The sequence below is a fragment of the Triticum aestivum genome, chromosome 2D (assembly GCF_018294505.1).
Source record: "Triticum aestivum cultivar Chinese Spring chromosome 2D, IWGSC CS RefSeq v2.1, whole genome shotgun sequence".
NCBI lineage: Eukaryota > Viridiplantae > Streptophyta > Magnoliopsida > Poales > Poaceae > Triticum > Triticum aestivum.
In genome coordinates, this window is record NC_057799.1 from 78,033,575 (window position 1) to 78,056,274 (window position 22,700).

At 43.4% G+C, this 22,700-nt stretch overlaps 2 protein-coding genes across 2 annotated transcripts; one reads left to right on the forward strand and one right to left on the reverse strand.

Annotated features, from left to right (window-relative positions):
- Positions 1-483: 483 nt before the first annotated feature.
- LOC123048818 (ABC transporter G family member 53-like) lies at positions 484-14,115 on the forward strand. Its single transcript, XM_044471846.1, has 24 exons — positions 484-886; positions 958-1,078; positions 1,278-1,366; positions 1,439-1,523; positions 1,599-1,758; positions 1,850-1,926; positions 6,955-7,008; positions 7,179-7,269; positions 7,385-7,686; positions 8,024-8,305; positions 8,425-8,741; positions 8,911-9,062; positions 9,254-9,357; positions 9,440-9,596; positions 9,685-9,810; positions 9,950-10,092; positions 10,205-10,537; positions 10,850-11,140; positions 11,254-11,337; positions 11,425-11,558; positions 11,860-12,087; positions 12,245-12,416; positions 13,145-13,399; positions 13,546-14,115. Exons 1-24 carry the CDS (start codon positions 606-608, stop codon positions 13,801-13,803), a joined length of 4,296 nt encoding a protein of 1,431 aa, XP_044327781.1. The 5' UTR covers positions 484-605; the 3' UTR covers positions 13,804-14,115.
- Positions 14,116-19,091: 4,976 nt separating this feature from the next.
- LOC123048819 (benzyl alcohol O-benzoyltransferase-like) lies at positions 19,092-20,576 on the reverse strand. Its single transcript, XM_044471847.1, has 2 exons — positions 19,920-20,576; positions 19,092-19,520 (listed from the first exon to the last, which is right to left on the reverse strand). Exons 1-2 carry the CDS (start codon positions 20,574-20,576, stop codon positions 19,092-19,094), a joined length of 1,086 nt encoding a protein of 361 aa, XP_044327782.1.
- Between the last annotated feature and the right edge of the window lie 2,124 nt (positions 20,577-22,700).

Below are 22,700 nucleotides of genomic sequence, written 5' to 3' on the forward strand. Positions count from 1 at the left end.
AAGCCATGCCCCATTTGGTCAACATTTTTTCTTTTCATTGTCTTTTTACCGAAATAAACTAGATCTAAAATAGTCCAGCCTTTGCAGAATCCTTTTTGGGAGTTGGAAAAAAGAGAACATATAGAGAATCATATTTGTGAGAGGACAGAGTTAATCAAAACCGGCCGTCCTATATTGCATTATTTTATCCAATAATGAAGGTGATGATGCTACGCAAGATGCCATTGGACAGCGCTCATTTTATTTTTGATTTTTTTAGATCAAATCTGCCAAGATCTGCCTCAAACAGCTCATTAATCCACCCTAGCACAGGAGTTGGCGGCCCCGCACAAAACAAATTCGTCCCAGCACTCTCGGCCGTTATCCCGTAGACCGCGACGTCAAGGGGTACATTAGCTTCTTCTGCAGCCTCTCCTCCACCACCTCTATATTAGTAACGATCTGTGCCTCCCGTGTAATCTCATTTCTAGCGCCGAGAAAGAAAGCACCCACCCTGTACGCACGCACGAGGGCACGATCTCCCCTAGCCTGTCGGGTTTTCTTTCGCCGCGCGCGTTGCCGTTGGCGGCGGCGGCGAGGGCGAGCGCGTCACATAAGATAACTAGATGGACGACCCCGGCGAGACACACGCGTTCGGGCGCAGCCTGTTCTCTCGGTCGTCGCCGGACTATGACGAGGAGGAGGCACTGCGATGGGCGGCGCTGGAGAAGCTGCCCACCTACGACCGCGCCCGGACGGCGGTGCTGGCCATGCCGGGGGAGGGGCTCAAGGAGGTGAACTTGGAGAAGCTGAGCGCCCAGGAGAAGCACGCGCTGCTGCAGCTCGTCGCCTGGGTCGGCGATGACCACGAGCGCTTCCTCTCCAAGTTCAAGGACCGCCTCGACCGGTACGTCATGGACAATCTCGATTAATTGGTTCATTCCTTCACTTGTGATGTCCTTTGTTGGTCGCGTGCAGAGTTGGGATTCAGCTGCCGACGATCGAGGTGAGATACGAGAACCTCAACGTGGAGGCACAGGCGCACGTTGGGAGCAGGGGCCTGCCCACCATCCTCAACACCTATGCCAACGTACTGGAGGTACGTCAAACACAAGAGCTCCCACAAGAGTACTATTTCAAAAAAAGTATTACCTCTATTCCTAAATGTGAGACGTTTTTGCAGTTCGAAACGTCTTACATTTAGGAACAGAGGCTTTGTATTGTACTCCCTCCGCCCGTAATATAAGAGCGTATTTGGGTACATGTGTGCTTACATGCTGGTGATCGTCTTCAAACAGGGCGTGGCAAATGCTCTTCACCTAACACCAAACAGGAAGCAGAAAATACCAATCCTTCACAATGTCAGCGGAATCATCAAGCCCCACAGGTAACTTCTAGACATGCTGTGCACTTGGCAAATCATCTCCATCACATTCAACCTTATCCCTTCCATTTTTAGGATGACCTTGCTTTTGGGCCCCCCTGGAGCCGGGAAGACCTCATTGCTTTTGGCCTTGGCCGGAACTCTGCCTTCAAGTCTTAAGGTGCATCACATTTACTTTTGGTTCTTCTCATTTTCATCAAGCTACTAACACGAGGAAACATTGCAATCGCAAAAGATGTCAGGGGACTTAACTTACAATGGGCATACTATGGATGAGTTTGTGCCACGGAGATCAGCCGCTTATGTCAGCCAACATGATATGCATATGGCCGAACTGACTGTCCGTGAGACTGTCAACTTCTCTGCAAAATGTCAGGGAATTGGTCACCGTTTTGGTAAAGACCAAGTAACATGGAAACCTCAAGACTCATCACAGAAACATATCGCATTGAGTAACTTATATCAAATTTTGTACTGAATGATCAGATCTGCTAATGGAGCTATCCAGGAGAGAGAAGGAAGAACACATCAAACCAGACCCAGAAATAGATATCTACATGAAGGTACTACAGTTGTTACTACATTTTAAATCAGTTTTTTTCGTAAAAAGGAGGTTTAACCCCACGACATCTACATCATTACTATGCACACAGCCATATTTACTGAAATAAACAAAGAACAAATTATATCATCCAGTACGTTATGAAACATCCGGGGGATAAATGCCACAGCCGACTTATAATAAGAAACATGCCTACACACATAGCGTATTAATGAAACGCCATCCAAATCGGTTGAATATGTCCAGTGCAACCATCTCCCATCGGTTGAATCGAAACTCCATATGCTCATGCGCTTCCGCACGCTGAAGTAAGGACCGTATGAGGTGACCTACAAATAAGTTGGTATCTTTGTTCTATTAAAAGCACGGTCATTACGGCACCTCCATAATCCCAGAGAAAAGTGCACACTCCCACATGATGTGTGCTTTAAACTTAGGACGAACCCCTTCCAACCAGTTGCCGAACAAATTCTATATACTAGTAGGTTGAAAGCTAAAAGAATCATACGTCAAAGAAGGTTGGTGAATATACAAGAAATAAATAGATGTTGATTTGTTTCCTTTTGATGAAGAAAGTAACATTTTTTTACTTTCTTGTCACACATGTTTTCCAAAATTATCCTTCGTTAGGATAGCCCCTCCATACAAAACCGACATGATTATCTTATTCTTGAGCAGTACCTTCATTTTCCAAATATATGTCCTACGAAACATGGGGCCGGTATTTATGAGATCCGCATACATAGATCGTACCAAGAGGACTCCAGAAGAACGCAACCGGCATCAAAAGAATTCGGTTTGTTACTTAAGTTGACTTACATCAACCATCTTAGTAAATGGAGCCATGAAATCCATTTATCCCCGATCAAAGAATGAAGAAACTAGACACTCAACGAGGTTGTACCTAATAATGTACTAACAAAAACCTCTTTCCGTTGCACAATATTATATAGGTTTGGGTATGGCAAGGCCAAAGGTGTATGTTCCAGCCATGTATCTTCCTAGAATCTCGTGGTACATCCATCACCCACAATAAAATTGCCTCTACAAAAGAATGTAGACTTGATCCTTAACAAGCCTTTCCATAATGGTGAGTTTGTCGATTGCGCCTTTACTTGAGGCAAAGTCTTTGAGTGAAGATATTTGTTGTGTAGCAACTTTAACCACACACCATCTTCCTCTATTAGAAGCTTATATAGCCACTTGCTAGGTAAGTATTTGTTCTTAACTTCAAGGTGTGCAATTTCTAGCCCCCCTTGGTGTTTTGGCCTACATAGGAGTGGTACTTTGTTTTTATATTCATCAATCTAACAGAAGAATCTGCAGCGATAAAAATCAAGTCTTTTCATACCCCTTTGGTATTTCACAGTACGAGAGCATGTAAATAGGTAAACTCTTGAGCACAGAGTTAACTAGAATTAATCGTCCTCAATACACTTCCACTCTTTGTTTTTAAAGGTTAACCAGAAGAAAAGGCCATGAGTTTTAGTTTCCAATAATTGCGCTTCTTTTCAAACCTATCCTCAATACACTTTGACTGTTTGTTTGTAAGTTTCAGAAAATGAATGGGTATTCTGAGGTACCGAAATAGAACCTACCAACCGCGCATATAGTTTCTTATAGTGATTCTTCTTTATTTGGCACGTCCAAAATAGAAGACTTCACTCTTGTGGAAGCTGATAATCCCCAAGTGCAGGGAATCATCGTAGCAATTCCCAAAGGTGGAAGTGATAAGTATGGAGTGTCGAACCCACAAGGAGCTAAATGTAAGATCAATATTCTCTCAAGTCCTATCTGCCACTGATACGACTCTACGTACACCGAACGTTTGCTTCCAATTAGAAACAAGAATAAAACTATGTTGTGGGTATGACGAGGATAACTTTGCATGATATCGGAGAGCTAAAATATAAAAGTAGGTGTTGTTATCATAAAGTTAGAATATATTACTAAATATTATAAATAGCGAGTGTGGAATAATGATGGGTGGGTGTGCGGAATTATCCTAGGAAATCGTTAACAAGACCGGTAGTCGTCATTGCAATTTCATATGAGGGAGAGGCATAAGCTAACATACTTTCTCTTCTTGGATCATATGCACTTATGATTGGAACTCTAGCAAGCATCCGCAACTACTAAAGATCATTAAGGTAAAACCCAACCATAGCATTAATATATCAAGTCCCCTTTATCCCATACGCAACAACCCCCTTACTCGGGTTTATGCTTCTGTCACTCAAGCAACCCACTATAAGCGAATCATGAACGTATTGCAACACCCTACAACGGGAATCCCTCACGCTTGCGCGACACGGAGGGCACAATAGGACATCACCAAAATAAAACATACAACTCATACCAATCTAGATCATCAATCAACCCAAAGACAAAGGATATCTACTCAAAACATCATAGGATGGCAACACATCATTGGATCATAATATGTGGCATAAAGCACCATGTTCAAGTAGGGATTACAGCGGGGTGCGGGAGAGTGGACCGCGTAAAAGAGATGAGGATGGTGATGTTGATGAAGATGATCACCGCGGCGATGATTCCCCTCCCGATGGCACTCCGGCGCCACCGAGAGAGAGGAGGAGAGGTTCTCCCCCTTGTGCTTCCTCCTCCATGGCCTCCCCGCTAGATGGGGAGAGGTTCTCCCTCTGGTCCTTGGCCTTCATGGCGACGATGGCCCCTCCGGGATCCTCCTCCATGGCCTCCGGTGATGATGGCCCCCTCCGGCAGGGTGCCAGAGAGGGCCTAGATTGATTTCTCGTGGCTACAGAGGCTTGCGGCGGCGGAATTTCCGATCTAGGTTATTTTCTGGAGGTTTGGGTACTTATAGGAGAGGTTGGCGTCGAGAACAAGTCAGGGGGCCCCACGGGAAGTCCACGAGGCACAGGGCGCGCCCTAGGGGGGGTGGGCGCGCCCTCCACCCTCGTGGGGCCCATGGGCCTCCCCTCCGGTAACTCTTCGTTCCAGTATTTTTTATATTTTCCAGAAAAATTCTCCGTTGATTTTCAGCGCATTCCGAGAACTTTTATTTCTGCACAAAAACAACACCACGGTAGTTCTGCTGAAAACAGCGTCAGTCCGGGTTAGTTCTAATCAAATCATACCAAAATCATATAAAACAATAGTAAACATGGCATGAATACTTCATAAATTATAGATACGTTGGAGACGTATCAGAAGCTAATTTTAAGCCCATATAATTGCTCAAAGAGGGAAAATATCAGTTTCATATTTACGACTGTGTCCATATTGTACTCTATAAAAACAATAGTTTCATCCGCATACTGGAGGATGGAGACGCCCCATCACCCAAATACGGGATGAGACCACCCTCCTTAGCCCTTGCTACGAGGACCTCCAACATGGACAACAATGTTGAAAAGAATTGGAGATATAGGATCCCTTTTTAACAACCCCTCCCGGGCTTGAAAGTAATGAGCTATGTAGTCATTTACTTTCACCCCAATGCTGACCCCGAATAAACTTCTGCACTTGCTATCGTGAGGTTGTATCAAAATCCTTCATGCGCAGAGCTTGTTGAAACATAGAACATTTGACTTTATCATAGGCTTTCTCAAAGTCCACTTTGAAGATAACTCCGTCAAGTTTCTTCGAGTGTAACTCATGAATTTTCTCATGTAGGACTACCACCCCTTCTAGTATATGTCATCCAGGGCATGAATAAAATTTGAGTAGAGAGACCACAATGTGCGCTATTGCAATTAGTATTTATACCCACTTTGGTAAAAAAAACTAACATTGAGCAGACAAATCGGACAAAATTGTTCAATCCGCATGGCGTCCTCCTTCTTTGGCAACAACATGATGGTATCAAGGTTGAGCATAAACAGTCAAAACTACCCATTAGATAAATCCACAAACAATGCGATACGTTATCCTTTTATAGTCCCCCAACATTTCTGGTAGAATTCCATCGAGAACTCATCTAGTCATGGCGCTTTATTGCTCTTCATTTGTGAGGTGGCTTAAAGCATCTTCTTTCCCATAAAAGGCGTTGCGAAAACCACGTTCTCTTCCGGTGCAAGTTGTGGAATATCATGAGTAATGTCCTCATCCATCAACACGAAGGTGGACACTAAGGAGCCAAATAGCCTTATATAATAATTAGAGAAAAGATTTGAGATTTTCCTGCCCCACAATCATCCCCTTGTCTTGCACTAATTGGACAGTTTTCTTTTTGGGGTGTTTGTCGCTCACGATCAAATGGAAGAATTTAGTATTATTGGCACCTTCCCTAACGTACCTCACTTTGGCACGGTCGGGTCATTTGGTTTATTCTTCTCTCGTGAATTTGCCAATGTTCACCTCAGCCTCGTGTTTGGCAACACATTATGTCGGTATGAGGTTGGTTCATTCAGCCTTAATATCTAAAACATCAATAAGTTGAAGGAACCAGGGAAGTGAGCCTAGCTCACTTGGCTAGTGGAGTGGATGTAAAACCCAGCCACCCAGGTTCAAGTCCTCACGGGCGTGAATTTGGGTTCTTATTATTTAAAAAAACTCGCTGTGGGGGGCTTCCCCTACCGCTTTCCTTTCAAAAAAATAAGTTGAAGGAACCTTTCTTTTTTCTTTTTTATAAGCACGGCCAGAATTCTTAGCCATTCCTCGTAAGAATTGTCTAATATGCCGGATTTTAATTTGTCACCTCCCTACATTAATTCCACCACGTGTTTATTTTGCTCATTCTTTGGCCGCCATCTGAATGAAGCATTCCCTCTCTAACCACAATAGCTCAAAAGAGAAAGTTGCTTTGTTCCCTATGTTAGCGGACCTCACTGGAGTCCAAAAGAAGTGGTGTGTGATGAGAAAGTATCCTTTGCCAGGCGTGTACCGCTACAAGAGAATTTTTTTGCTCCAACTCAACACTAGCTAACACACAATCCAATTTCTCATAGCTAGTTCACTTCACTAGTTCACTTAATTCAATGGTTGAGACATGGTACGTTTAAATGTAAAGTTTCATGCATATCAATCTTTCATTTTTCTTATCTAGGCTGTTGCAACAGGAGATCAAAAAGCTGAGGTGGTCACAAATCACATACTAAAGGTGCATGCGAATCAGTTAGTTATTTATAGCTCAGTTGTAATTTACATTGAATTACATAATTATAATAAGAATGATACCAAGTTCCTTTATTTAATTTCACAAAAATTTCTAAGAAATGAAAAGTGATCACACTACTAATTCTTTAATTTCACTCGTTTGAATTATTGAAGGTCTTAGGGTTGGATATCTGTGCCGATATAATGATAGGAAACAATATGTTGCGAGGCATATCAGGAGGGCAAAAAAAGAGAGTAACCACAGGTACATATAGTCTGAAAATAAGAAACTTACAAGATCCTTATGTGTTATTACATAACTAAATTACTTTGTACTCCTATACAATCAAACTCACCCATTCTACGACATGGTTGTGCAGCTGAGATGCTCGTCACACCCGGACGAGCCCTTTTCATGGACGAGATATCAACCGGACTTGATAGCTCGACAACCTTCCAGATTGTGAACTCCATCCGACAAACAATCCACATTATTGGTGGAACAGCAGTCATTGCCTTGCTACAACCTGCACCAGAGACATATGAATTGTTTGATGATATAATTCTCCTTTCAGATGGTCATGTTGTCTATAATGGCCCTCGACAATATGTTCTCGAGTTCTTTGAAATAATGGGATTCAAATGTCCCAAGCGAAAAGGCGTAGCTGACTTCCTGCAAGAAGTGAGTGTAATCGACTTGTTGTATGAAGTTTTCCCTGATTATGGGTCTATTTTAAAGTGCATTATCATGAATGACCTTCAAAATATAAAACTTTAAATTTCCAGGAATTTTCATAATGCAGAATGTGTGCTCACAAGTGAAATAAATGGATCAACATATTTTTATATTTCTTACAGTTTGCGTCTTTAGCAAAATATGGCAAGCTGCAATATTTCTAGAAAATTGTCATAAGTTGTGATTTTTTTTTGCATCGCGGAAAACTTAGGATTTTTGTAATAGCGAGATCATAAATGGCTAACATGTTAAAGTTTGACTAACTATAACTGGAAATTTATAGGTTACATCAATAAAAGATCAAGGACAATACTGGATAAACAATGATGAGACATACAGATTTGTTCCAGTCAAGGAGTTTGCGGAGGCATTTCAATCTTTCCATGTTGGTCAAGCTATAAGGAGTGAGTTAGCTGTGCCATTTGACAAGGACAAAAGTCATCCCGCAGCTCTGAAAAAATCACAATACGGCGCCAGCATGAAGGAACTACTCAAAGCTAATATCAACAGAGAGATATTGCTCATGAAGAGGAATTCATTTGTGTATATATTCAAGGCAACTCAGGTGATGATTCTAAAATCAAAATCTACAGAAGTTCAACACTAAATGATTTCTTTGGTATTCCTAGAAAAGTATAGAAGAACATAACGTACATTATCTTATTATTTCTCCTTTTTATTTAGTTGACACTCTTGGCAATCATTGCAATGACCGTATTTCTGCGCATCAATATGCATCGAGACTCGGTAACAGATGGAGGGATATACATGGGCGCTATCTTCTTTGGGATCTTGATGATAATGTTCAATGGGTTTGCAGAAGTAGGTCTAACTACTGTAAAGCTCCCGATTTATTTCAAGCAACGGGATTTTCTCTTCTTTCCAGCATGGACATACTCGTTGACGTCATGGATCATTAAGACCCCCCTCTCCTTGCTCAATGCAACAATTTGGGTTGGGATAACATACTATGGTATTGGATTTGATCCCAACATACAAAGGTAAGTGGTAATTTTAAGATCAATGGTTTTTAACACTTTTGCTTCGGTACACCCCCTGTACACATCAACGGTTGAGATTACCCATACCCCTTTGTAATAAAGGGCATGATGATCTTTTTAATGTGTTGCACAAGCTAATAAAAACAATGCAATGCTACATATTTTTTAGACAACTCCTACTGCTCTTCTTAGTGAACGAGGCATTTTCTGGACTCTTCCGCTTCGTTGCTGGCCTTGCAAGGCATCATGTTATTGCAAACACCATCGCTTCCTTCTGCATGTTAAATTTTATGCTCACAGGTGGATTCGTCATGGCAAGAGGTATGTGGCTAAGCTGAAGTCCTAAAAAGATGTTTGAAGTGTCCAGCTGAGAAAACTTGGAAAGGGGTTAGCCCAGTGAAAAAAACTGAGAAAACTTAGAAAGAATTTCCGGAGTTTAGTTATGTTTGCCCGCATTGGATGTGTTATCGGTGAATCATAAATTAAATGAAAATATTCGTATGATTTAACAGACAATGTGAAGAATTTGTGGATATGGGGATACTGGATATCACCCCTGATGTATGCACAAAATGCCCTATCGGTGAATGAGTTCCTAGGTCATAGCTGGAACAAGGTAAATAGACTTCTGTGGAAGGATAAACAATCATATCTCTAAATATGTATGGCTAAAGCATATTGTTAATGATATACTACAGACAATCCCCGGTTTCAAAGGACCACTTGGAAGACTAGTTCTGGAATCTCGAGGGATTTTTCCTGATACAAAGTGGTACTGGATTGGTGCTGGTGCCTTACTCGGATATGTGCTGCTATTTAATATCCTCTACAGTGTTTGCCTCACATTCCTCGACCGTGAGTCCAAAATAAATTTTATTTAGAATGCAAATAGATAGCTAACTTGCAATTTTCCAAACAATGTCATACATTCTCCTATCTGCAGCATTTGACAACAACCAGCCAACAGTATCTGAAGAAACATTGAAGATAAAACAAGCTAATCTCATTGGTGAACTTTTAGAAGCATCATCGAGAGGATGGGTTAACAACAGTACAATGGCATCGAGAGGTACTTATTGGTTCTATATTAATCAATCTAAGGGAGATATAAGATAAAAATGGACAGCTAGAAAAACTCAATAACGTGACTTCCTAATCTGATAGTTGAGGTGTAATTCAAAATCATAACACTTGCATCTGCCTACCAGATACTATGGACGGGAGCAATGATAAATCAAATTCCAACCACACAACTATGAATTCTAGTCCAGGCAAGAAAGGAATGGTCCTGCATTTTGTACCTCTCTCTGTCACATTCGATGATATAAAATACAGCGTAGACATGCCAGAGGTATTTTCTTTATGGAACTTCTTAGGATACGGTTATACTCATATGTCCAATATGTAGACCATACATGAGTAAAAACATCACACATCATTACTTTATATGACATAAATTGTAGGAAATCAAAGCACAAGGTGTGACGGAGAGACGATTGGAATTACTGAAAGGTGTCAGTGGTTCATTTAGGCCAGGAGTACTCACAGCTCTTATGGGTGTCAGTGGTGCCGGCAAGACAACACTGATGGATGTGTTGGTTGGACGGAAGACCAGTGGATACATAGAGGGCAACATTACAATATCTGGATATCCAAAGAAGCAAGAAACTTTTGCTCGTGTATCAGGTTACTGTGAGCAGAACAACATCCATTCACCAAATGTGACTGTGTATGAATCACTTGCATTCTCTGCATGGCTCCGATTACCTGCCAATGTTGAGTCCTCAACAAGAAAGGTTTGCAAAGAACAAAAATTTACTTTCTTTGATTTTTTCATAGTATAGAAGTACATATATTAGAAAAGTATATGAAACATGATTAATCGAGAAGACTCATATTATCTACTGACAAGGTTCAGTACAAAGAATTGTCAACTGATATTATAAGGTAATGCCATGTAAAGTGAAAAATGGATGACAATAGAATTTAAGTCGAAATGTCTGAGAAAGATATTTGGAAGTGCTTGTCGATCACATTTACGTATTAGTCATATCTTGGTAAGGGAGACCATATCTACTATCTACTTTAACACATGAAACCGTGTGCAGATGTTCATTGATGAGGTCATGGAGCTAGTGGAACTTAACCCCTTAAAACATGCATTGGTTGGATTACCTGGTGTGAGTGGATTGTCAACTGAGCAGAGGAAAAGGCTAACAATAGCAGTGGAGCTAGTTGCTAACCCTTCTATTATTTTCATGGACGAACCAACATCTGGACTGGATGCACGGGCAGCAGCCATTGTCATGAGAGCAATAAGGAACACTGTAGATACAGGAAGGACTGTTGTTTGCACCATTCACCAACCGAGCATCGACATATTCGAGTCTTTTGATGAGGTACTAAATAGAGTGTGTACACATATTAAAGGGTAAAAAACTAAAGCAACATATGAACAATTCGTAATGTTTCTGAACCGTTTTAATACATGATGGTTTGTGTGTCTTTGCAGCTCTTCCTGATGAAACGAGGAGGTGAAGAGATTTATGTAGGCCCACTAGGTCGGCACTCATGTGAATTGATCCGATATTTAGAGGTGATGAAAGGAAACATAAATTAGTCTATGTTTACATATGAAGTGTCATACTAAACAAAGTTACTGAACTGCTTTGGTTCTACGCAGGCTATTCAAAATATCAGAAAGATTAAAGACGGCCATAATCCTGCAACATGGATGCTGGAAGTTACCAGTACAACACAAGAACATATAACCGGGATTAACTTCAGTCATGTATACAAGAATTCTGAATTATATCGGTACTTTTCTTGTTTCATTAATAACTTAATAATGTCATGCTGAAAAACTATAGCCATAATACAATTTTGATTTAAGCCATGAGACCTTATATTTCAAAAAAGAGAAATAATTAATATATTTGAACAAATATGCATGACTTAAAATATATTGAAATCATAGATCACCCATTGTAAAAGCATGATAATACTCGTGTGTCAATTTGATCTTCTGCAACCGAAGTTCCTATATGTGTGACAAAGACAATTGACAAAATAGTTGTTTACAATGTGCACTAATATTATCGGTTTTGTTGCATCTCAGGAGGAACAAAAAATTAATAGAGGAGCTAAGCACACCTCCTGAAGGGTCAAGCGACCTATCCTTTCCAACCCAATACTCACAAACCTTCATCACACAGAGTTTTGCTTGCCTGTGGAAGCAAAGTCTGTCATACTGGAGAAACCCTCCATATACTGTTGTGAAGTACATCTATACTATAGTACTTGCACTGTTGTTTGGGACAATATTCTGGGGTATTGGCAGAAAAAGGTAACATCATATATAACAAATTAAAGCAAGTACATGATTGTGTATATGATACTCCCTCCATCCCATATTAGTTGTCTTAGATTTGTCAAGATTAATTCGGTACGGAGGTAATACTTGTTAAGGAGACTAATTATAGTTTCCACCTTTACTCGTGCAGACACAATCAACAAGACTTATTCAACGCCATGGGTTCCATGTATTCCACAATTCTGTTCATGGGGGTGCAGAACTCTACCTCAGTTCAGCCGGTTGTGGCTGTTGAGCGCACAATCTTTTACAGGGAAAGTGCGGCTCGCATGTACTCACCTTTGCCATATGCGTTGGGACAGGTAAAGTTTCTTTGCATTAACTTTCATATGTAGTTATGTAATGTCTCGACCAAACTCATCGGTTCACCCGCCGATTTTTGGCTGTTGCACCTGGGATCTAGACTGGTCCCACACCGATTTTTGGTTGTTACACCTAGGATCTAGACTGGTCCCATATACCAACATTAGTCTTTTCTTTGCATTTTTTCCTCGCTCATATGCATCTGGGATCAACTTTTCAATCGGTCACCAATCCTCAGATTGCTCCAAGGGGTCAACTTTCCAGTCGGTCACGCATCCTTAAATTGCTCTAAGACAAGCACGCTTAACTTTGAGGTTCCTTGAGGATGGACTTTCGGAAAAGAAGTCACACCTTGTTGATATGAGTACTCTATCATTCCTATTGAACCAGAATGTCATAAGTTATTTTATAGGGCAAATAAAAACAAGACTATGGAGTTTAACGAACAAAATGCGTCGCATTTTCATGTATAGCATCATATATGAATGCAAGCATGTATTTTTTTTCTTCTTCTTCTTGTGTTCTGGAGTGGGTTGATACCATACTTGAACTGATTATTGTACGTGGTGGTAATTTGCTTTACATATAAGGCGGGGCGAAAAGCCTTTTCGGTGAAAGGAAGATAATATTGAATTACAGCTAGAAAAGATGTTATAGATATTTAACAAATATCTAAGTGGAAAGCAACAGTAAAAAACAATAAGAACTAACATCCTTCCCTTTGCAGGTTGTAATTGAACTTCCATATATCCTTGTCCAGTCCTTAATATATGGTATTCTAGTATATGCTATGATTGGGTTTGAGTGGACAGTTGCCAAGTTCTTTTGGTACCTGTTCTTCATGTACTTCACTCTAGCTTACTTCACATTTTATGGAATGATGACGATGGGCCTGACCTCAAACTACAATGTTGCCTCTATTGCTTCTGCGGCGTTCTATGCTCTCTGGAACCTTTTCTCGGGATTTATTATACCAAGAACTGTAAGTATACTAGTTGCTCTCAATGTTTTAACTTTGTATACTTCCCCTTCTAACCAATAAACAAAATTTTATCCTTCTTTTCCAAATATTATTCAAACTCTTATTCAAAAAGTGATACTATGTGAACTGGCTACCTTGCTCTACAGAGAATCCCAATATGGTGGAGATGGTACTATTGGCTCAACCCTATTGCGTGGACACTCAATGGTCTGGTCACTTCACAGTTTGGAGATGTAATAGAAGAGTTTGATAATGGAGTGCGAGTATCCGATTTTGTAGAAAGCTACTTTGGGTACCATCAGGAATTCTTGTGGGTAGTCGCTAATGTGGTCGTCTTATTTGCTGTTCTCTTTGCTTTCCTTTTTGGACTCTCAATCAAGCTATTTAACTTTGAAAAGAGATAAGTGATCAAGGAAGAGCATATCCAAGTTCGATCGAAGACTGAAGACTGCTAGCAGAGACAATACAATAGGACTATGTCCTTTTAGTTGTATTGGATACATGTGAATACTACTGGGAATATTAGACAATTTCATGATTAATTCTACAATATAAATCATGATTAAAGTAACTATTACCATGTATACCTCTAGCATACTAGATGGATTGAACAACATTGTACATGTAGCAGCAACCATAATTAGGGAGTAGATCGAAATACGTAATCGCTTGTAGATGAAAATAGTTGTGGTTGCTGACGAGGTAATGTTATTGTCGACAATGTTGTCGAAGACTAGTCGAAGCAAATGTGTGATGCGTCCCCACCTAACTTGGAAGGAAAGTGACCCACGAATGTGAACACTCGCATGTAGCGCTTTCTAAAATCTAATTTGCCCTCTTCTAGTACAGGATCACAAGTGCAAGATGTTCCGGGGACCTGCTCTCTAAGTCGTTGGTGCGTGCCTACGTTTGGGATGGAGTAGATTAGCATGGCAACACGAACAATAAGAGGAGTGAAAACCTATCGCAATTTGTTGTGTATTTGGAGATGTCCGATAGGGCTTTACTCTTATAAAGGATGTTAGTGTGGGCTCTACGATGGCAAAGAGGCCCTTCGTCTTCCGTTTCCAGCTGGCTTGACGCGAGGTCCACTCGAGGGTGATGCGAGATATTTGATCTGCCTGGACTGCTCAGACCCGGGCGACCTGGCTTGGCGGTCCATGACAGGTGGACCGCAAGTGTGCACGGGACCACAGTCATGCGGCGGCTCGCGTCGCGCCTGCACCCAAGTGCGATGGCCTAGCTGGACCCGCCTGTTGGCATCTTCGCACCTGTCGGCTGGTTCGGACGCTGCAGTCGGGATGTGTGGTGCGCGCCCTTGCGCCATCTGCGTCGAGCCATCTGTTCCGCATTGGCGTGCCATAAGGCTCTCTCGGGGGCTCTCCGCGTCGTCCGATCTACTCAGATGCATGCACCTGGACGACCCGGATGGGTGGTCCTTGACGAGTGAAATGCGGGGCACACACGAGGCCACCGTCATGGGGTGGTTTTGGTTGCGCCCTGTCACGCGCGAAAGCCGAGGCCGAGGCCTCCTATCAGTGACGCACATCCGCTGTTGGGTGGAGTCTCTGGCGCCAAGCGGCCGCCCATCTGGGATCCTGCGTCAGTGAGAGTGCCATTTGTGTCGTCCGGTGCACGATGGCCTCCCGCGGCTGGCTCCCTGGCGCGGTCTGCACTGTCCGATCGACGCGACGGCCCATACCTGACCATGCTCCCTTTGGGGTCCATGACGCGTGCCCCGGGAGCACGATCGGGGCCATGTGTCGAGTAAATTGCATAGAAGTACCACAATTGGGGTATTGGAAGCAGATTGGTACCAAGTTTGGTAATTTTTACGTGTCAGTACCAAGTCTGGGGCTAGACGTTACAAAAAGGTCTAAATCGCGTATAAACGTGTATTGACCGTGTATCTGACCGGCAGGGGCCGCCTGTCAGCTGCTGGCGTGGCATTTTTTTTGCAGAAACCCCCCGCACCTCCTTCGTCCTCACGCGCGGCGGCGCCCGATCTGGATCGAGGGGAGGAGCCCCTCGAGCTCGTGCTCCTTCGCCTCCCGTAACCCCCGCCCCGCCCTGGCCTCCTCCTCGCCGCGCCGCCGGCCGGCCACCGGAGCACCACGACCAGGACCAGGCCGTCCCCGCACCCTGCCTCTCTCCTTCTCTTCCTCCTTCCATTTTTTCTTCTCTCTCTCTCTCATCCGAAGCTCTCTCTCTCTCTCTCTCTCTCGACGCGCCGCCTTGGTTCCCGTCATCCCCACGAGTGAAAGAGGGAGGAGACAGAAAGGGATCCATGGCGGCGGCTGAGTGGGTTGATGGTAAGGGGGAGGTCGCTGGAGGAGGGGGGAAGGGGGACGGCGCCGGGCGGGGGATCTGGCCGACGGCGAGGGAAGGCGCGGTCGGCTGCTAGGGTTCGAGCTGCTGCAGCGGAGGGGGGAGAGGCCACGACGCGAGGAGAGGCCGCGGCGGAGAGGGAAGGCGCGAGCAGATGCCGTGGCGGTGCGAGCAGGGGCAGATCCGGCGCAAGCGGGGGCCGCGGTGATGCGAGTGGGAGCTCGGGCTCGAGGGATCCTCCCCTCGATCCAGAGCGGGCGCCACTGTGAGGGGGGTTTCTGCAAAAAAAATGCCATGTCAGCAGCTGACAGGCGGGCCCTGCCGGTCAGATACACTGTCAATACGCGTTTATACGCGATTTAGACCTTTTTGTAACGTCTAGCCCCAGACTTGATACTGACATGTAAAAATTACCAAACTTAATACCAATCTGTTTTCAATGCCCCAATTGTGGTACTTTTGTGTAATTTACTCCCATGTGTCTGCGGGGATTTTCATCGCGCTCGTGTGCGCCGTCTTGCCCACTTCCTCTCGTGTGTCGGTATGCGCGGGTGAAGTGCATTCGCTTCTCGATGGGCTTCCTCGTTCGCGGGAGCCAGGTCGGGCGTGACTGCTGCCCGTGAGGTGCTCGACCTCTTTGAGTCACGGTGAGGTGAGTCAGGGTGTCTCGGTTTTCTACAAGGTCGGTTGAGTTTTCCTATAAATTTATTGTTTTATGCTATTTATTGGACGCGGAGCACGCTGTCCTTCCTCTCGCTTCATTCTGCGGGTGCTTCTTCAAGCTTACCCGATGTTGCCGGCTTCGAGCTTACTCGACGTTACCGGCTCTAAGCTTACTCAGTGTCGCCGACTTCCACTCTGTGTTGTTGTCAGGGTATCTTTCGGTTTCCTCAGTGCACGTACTTCAGTTATCATGACGTTGGCCCCGGGCGCACTGGGTGGTCCACCCATCATGGGCCTCCCAACTGGGTCGCCCGGGTCTTAGTCGTCCAGGCAAATTAGATGGCTCGGAGCCGCCTGAAAACCCACAAGTGTAAGGGATCAGTTGTAACCTTTTCAATAAATAAAAGTGTTGAACTGAACGACAAGCTAAAGGTAGAACTAATAATCTCTTAAGGTTTATCGACCATCAATACAACTTTAGCACACTTAACATTTGTTTTACCTAGAACAATAAATAAAATTACCTTGTGGGACTGAAAAAATAGCTTTACAAGGTAATAAAGAGTTAGGTGTTTGTTTTAATAAAATAACAATAAAGTAAACGGTTTTGAAAGAACAATAAAGAAAATGATTGTCCCTAAGCAATTGGATATGAAACATCACGGATACTCATCATACTTATGAGGGAGGGGCCTAAACGATAGTGTCTTCAAACTTATATTACATGACTAACAGACGGCGTTGCAGAAGTACTCTCAAAATAGACTTTTGTTTTGCATTATATCTATACCAAGTAATAAAGCAATGTGCATTTCCCTGAACTTTTTCCATACTTCACTGCCGAAAAGATTATTTTGTCCGACGTGGTACTAAATTATTGTACGTTCGTCTGGTAAAAAAGGAAAAAAAAGATTTGTCCAGAATTTTATACGTGCGGCGCGCCTTGTGGCCCAGCGAAGCCAACCGATATATTTTCCTGCCCACACAGCTAGGAAGACTCGTACAAAGCGCCCAAGACTTGGCCGGCCCATTTTCCTTTTTTCCTGTGTTCTTTTCATATTTTACTTTTTCTTTTCCTTTCTGGCTTTTTTACTTTTTCTTTCTTTCATTTCCAAGTTTATTTTTATTTTTTCCATAAATTCAAGATTTTTAAAACACGTTCAGAATTTCAAATTTTCTTCAAATTTTTTTGAAAAGGTTCGGAATTCCAAAATTTTGTTCACGTTTGACAAATGTCCAAAAATTTATGTTTTTCTCGTTCCAAAATTTGTTCTAAATTGAAAAATATCCCATTGTTTCAAAAATAATTGTGTTTCCCAAAATTGCTTGATTTTTTCAAATAAAACTTGCATTTTAAAATGTTCGAAATTCAAAAACTATTCTTGTTTTAGTGAAATTTCAGAAATTCAAAATAATGTTTGTTTTAGAAAATACACATTTTCTAAAATTGTTCTTAATTTTTAAAACATGTTCTAGTTTTCAATATTATTCACAAATTCAAAAGTTTCATATTTTTACAAATTATTTGCGGATATTAAAAATGTTCCCGTTTAAAATTTTGTTCGTGTTTTTTCAAAAATGTATGGAATTTTCAAAAATGGTTCACAATTTTTTAAACAGTTCAGGACTTAAAAAATCATTCATATTTTCATGAATATTCGGCAATTCATAATAATAATACTAATTAGAAAAGTTTAAAAATTCAAAAAATATTTCTAACTTTACGCTGCTGTATGTTCTTAAATATTTGCACTGCCCATTGGTTAGCAGGACCTGTTTGTTCGAGTGGATGGCAGCACTTTTGTCGGGTCATTGAGGTCCTGAGCTCGATCCTTCAACTTGTCATTTCTTCTGGATTTTTACTCGCACCTTACAAAGACATGTCATTTCGGTGCCTGAGCCTTTCACAACCCACACAATTTAGCCGGCCCAACTACCCAGGAAATAAGGGTCGTATCAATTTTTGTACATGTGCGAAACTACATGTATAGATGGATTATGCTGGACGAAGGATGGATGGATTATGCTGAACGAAGGATGGATGGATTGATACATGAGTTAGCTAGAAAAGGACTCTGAATTTCTTGAGGATTGCTACCTGAGGAAAAGAGAAGAGTAGGAGAAGACCTGGCTCACTCCCATATTATGAAACTTCACACCTTAAATCCCCTCGATTAATGAATGAAAAAATAGCAGAGTAGAATTAACTCCGGTAGTTATCGATGGATTGTACATGAAAAAAAGAAGACCCGCCTCACTTTCATATTGTGGAACTTCATATCTTGATATCCCCTCAAATGAATGAAAAAACAGATTGAATAATTCGCTGGCCTTTTCAAACTTCATACCTTAAATTCCCTTGATCAATGAACGAAAAAATAGCGGATTGATTATTTCACATGTGACGAAACCCGAAACCTAAATGTTTCTTATCGGCATGCTCGCATGGTTATGCTTGCATATATAATTCTAACTAAATTTAAATGCACACTATTTTTTCTCCCCTTGCAATGCACGTGCATATGTGCAAATTATTATATAGAGTAGATAAAAACACACTACCGAACAAGATGCCGAGGAAAAACCATCTTACAATGGAAACAATCCACGAGAGATGCATTACTAAGCACAAGCACAACAGTGGCCGAACTTGGTGCTTTTTTTGATGTTGTGTACGCAGGAGCCTAGTACCACACCTCTTCTACAGCTTTGCGAGAGCGTGACCAGGAACCAAGGCTGACTTGCTCTTGTCCGCAGGTTCAGTGACAGTCCGACCGCTGACCGTTAGCCCCTTGCTCACCTCCACCTTCAGCCGCTCCAGCGCCAGCACAGGCAACCTCGTCGGTACGTTGACGCCCACCTCACCGGCCTCGTTCCTCCCCTCCAGATGGAACGTGGCCAGAATGATCGTCGCCGGCCCTCCGTACACCGGCGTGCCCCACCCGAAATCCACCGCCATCATCCCCCCCTGGGTCATGTCCGAGATGAGGTACGTCCGGGCCTTGGGGAACGCCGGCCTCCTGTGCGCCGCGTTGAAGCCGGCCGCCGACTGCACGTACCCTTCCTGCTCCGCCCGCGCCTTGGCCTCCAGCAGCAGCCGCAGCGCCTCGCCGAGGGGCCTCCGGCACAGCTGCCCGGCGGGCGCGCACGCGGAGGCGAACGCGAACGAGTTGCCGTAGTAGCCCCTCGGCAGGCGGTGCCGGCTCCTGTTCCTCACCCGGCCGTTCACGAACATGTGCAGCCGGACCAGCTCGTCCGGGCCGTACCGCAGCGCGGCGGCACGACACCGCCACATGAAGGCGCCGATCAGGTCGAACCGCGACGCGGCGGTGCGCAGCGCCGGCGGGGCCTGGGACCGGAGCGCCTCGATCTCGCGGGGGCCGAAGAAGAACGTGTGCTGCGAGAAGATGTCCGAGGAGGAGACCACGTCCTTTCCGGGGTCGGGGAGAGGCGCGTACTCCACGTGGTCGTGCGCGGTAGCCGGCGGCCAGCTCGCCGTGAGGAGCTCACGCTGCCACACCGGCCGCACGGTCGGCGCGCCCGGCACGCCGCGGGTGAACTCCGTCAGCGCCGTCAGGAACTGCACGATCCCCGGGCCGTCGGCGATGCAGTGGCATATCTGGAACCCGAAGACGAAGCCTCCGCACCTCAGCCGCGTCACCTGAACAAAGAGCAAAGGACGGTCGACGACAACGGCGGTCGCGCTCTCCTGCTCGGGCAACAGCTCATCGTAACATGGCACCGGCGGTGCCAGCGAGTTTCCAAAGTCTTCCATCCGGACGTCGGCGTCCGCCTCGACGAACACGACCCCCTCCCCCGTGCACTCGACCACGAGCTTCCTCGTCGGCTGGAGCTCCCGGAACCGGCCGGCGAGAGGGTAGTAGTGCACGAGCGCCTCCGAGATCGCCGACTTGATGGCCTTCGCCGGGTCAATGCCGGACTTGGAGGCGTCGCCGCGGTAGAAGAAGGCGCCGGAGCGATAGAAGCGGAGGACCTCCTGGTCGTCGATGTCGGAGAGCACCTTGAACTCGTAGGGCGTGGGCCTCGCCGGCGCCACGAGCTCGCGCTCGCCCCGCCGGATGGACAAGGTCGTCAGCGTCCGTGCCACAGACATTTTTGGGAAAAGAAACTTGAGGTGATAGTACTTGATTTGCAACTGCCTCAGCGAATTGGTTTGGCGATGCATGGTTCCATATTATAGGCAGGCGCGGCGATGCGGGCGAGCGGAGAAACATTTTTCAACGATGAGTTTGAGACTGAGATTACATTGGGTAGTTCTTCACAGAAAATGGTTAGCACTACTCTATCAATCAGGGCACAGGCTGTATGTGTAGCTAGGTAGGGCGATCTAACCTATGCTCAACATGCATTGGTGCACAGGGTATTTTCGTGGCAATTCGTATACGAATCTAAGCATCTTTCCGAAAGCTGAGTTTCAGAATAATATTTTCTTACCCAGTACTATTGTATGCAGTGCTCGTTCTGGCATGTTGGATTCTCCGAGCCATGTAAAGATTGTTCTGGTTTTCTATTTCTAATGCAAGTATACGTCTTTGATCACGTATCTACCCATCCATCTATCTAGTATTATAATTAAACTTGTCACGCCCCGAGACCGGGCCTAGGCGAGACAGCCGCCGCGCGCCTATAGACATGAAGGCCTATAGTCACGCAAGGCGTAATTTAGCAGACATAAACCAGCAGTGGATCACAAAAGCTCATATATTAACTACACGAATTCCTTTACATTTACAAATAGCCAAAATACATTACATTCTCTAGTCGCTTCCCACCCACTGGTCCAGCCTATTCTTGAATGACATCTATTCAATTGCCACGTTAACTCTCTTATAAAGCTTATACTGCCAACTAGCTAGTAGTACCTCCCATGCATACCTCAACGTGAGTGCATGCATGCAAGTCTATGTGTACATACACATACTCTTACATAGTATGTAATTTTCTAATATTTAATGCATGCAAAAATTACAGCTCTATTTTAATTCTTTGAAACAAGAATCTAGCATAACTTAACAGATAATAGAAATTTATTTACTCATCTTAATTTAAATCAATAACTCAAAAATATGGGTTATTACATCCTTCCCACCTTATAAGAATTTCGTCCTCGAAATTCAACACTAACATCTTCTGGTTTTTTTGGGAGTCAAATCCCTCCAATCATATTTGGGACAGTTTATTTGATGCATGGTCAATAATTAATTAGAAATAATGCAAACAATATTTGCAATCTTTTGTACTAGTATGTGCATATACCTATTATAACAAAAGTTAGCAACACGAAGTATTTTAGTTTGTAAGGCCTTTAACAGAAAAGCTAGAGGGCGGTACAACATACATACCATTTTTAGATAAATGCCACCGGCTGTGTTAACCAATAAAATCTACACAAATAACTAGTCATGAGTTAATCTAACAAAAATATCTATTTATTGTCCACCGGTCCTAGAAATTCAATATAGCATGCATGCTATATTTTTCTCTGTCTGGATATCCCGACAATAATAGTGAGTAACAACATAAACAATAACCAATGCAGACAAGATATGAAAAAAAAATCTTCATACTTGTGTAACGCAAAACTATCATAACAAAATTTATTTGCATGAATCATTTTAGTTTATACGGTTCCTAAAGATCTGAAGATGATGGAGGGGTCTACAAAATCATAGAGACACTACCGATTGCTAAAACAACATTTTTATTGGTAATAAGACATAAATTTATGCAACAATCTACCCGTTTGTCCCAGCGCAACCTAAAACCTAGAGCTCTGATACCACTTTAACTGTCACGCCACGAGACCGGGCCTAGGCGAGACAGCCGCCGCGCGCCTATAGACATGAAGGCCTATAGTCACGCAAGGCGTAATTTAGCAGACATAAACCAGCAGTGGATCACAAAAGCTCATATATTAACTACACGAATTCCTTTACATTTACAAATAGCCAAAATACATTACATTCTCTAGTCGCCCACCCACTGGTCCAGCCTATTCTTGAAGGACATCTATTCAATTGCCACGTTAACTCTCTTATAAAGCTTATACTGCCAACTAGCTAGTAGTACCTCCCATGCATACCTCAACGTGAGTGCATGCATGCAAGTCTATGTGTACATACACATACTCTTACATAGTATGTAATTTTCTAATATTTAATGCATGCAAAAATTACAGCTCTATTTTAATTCTTTGAAACAAGAATCTAGCATAACTTAACAGATAATAGAAATTTATTTACTCATCTTAATTTAAATCAATAACTCAAAAATATGGGTTATTACAAAA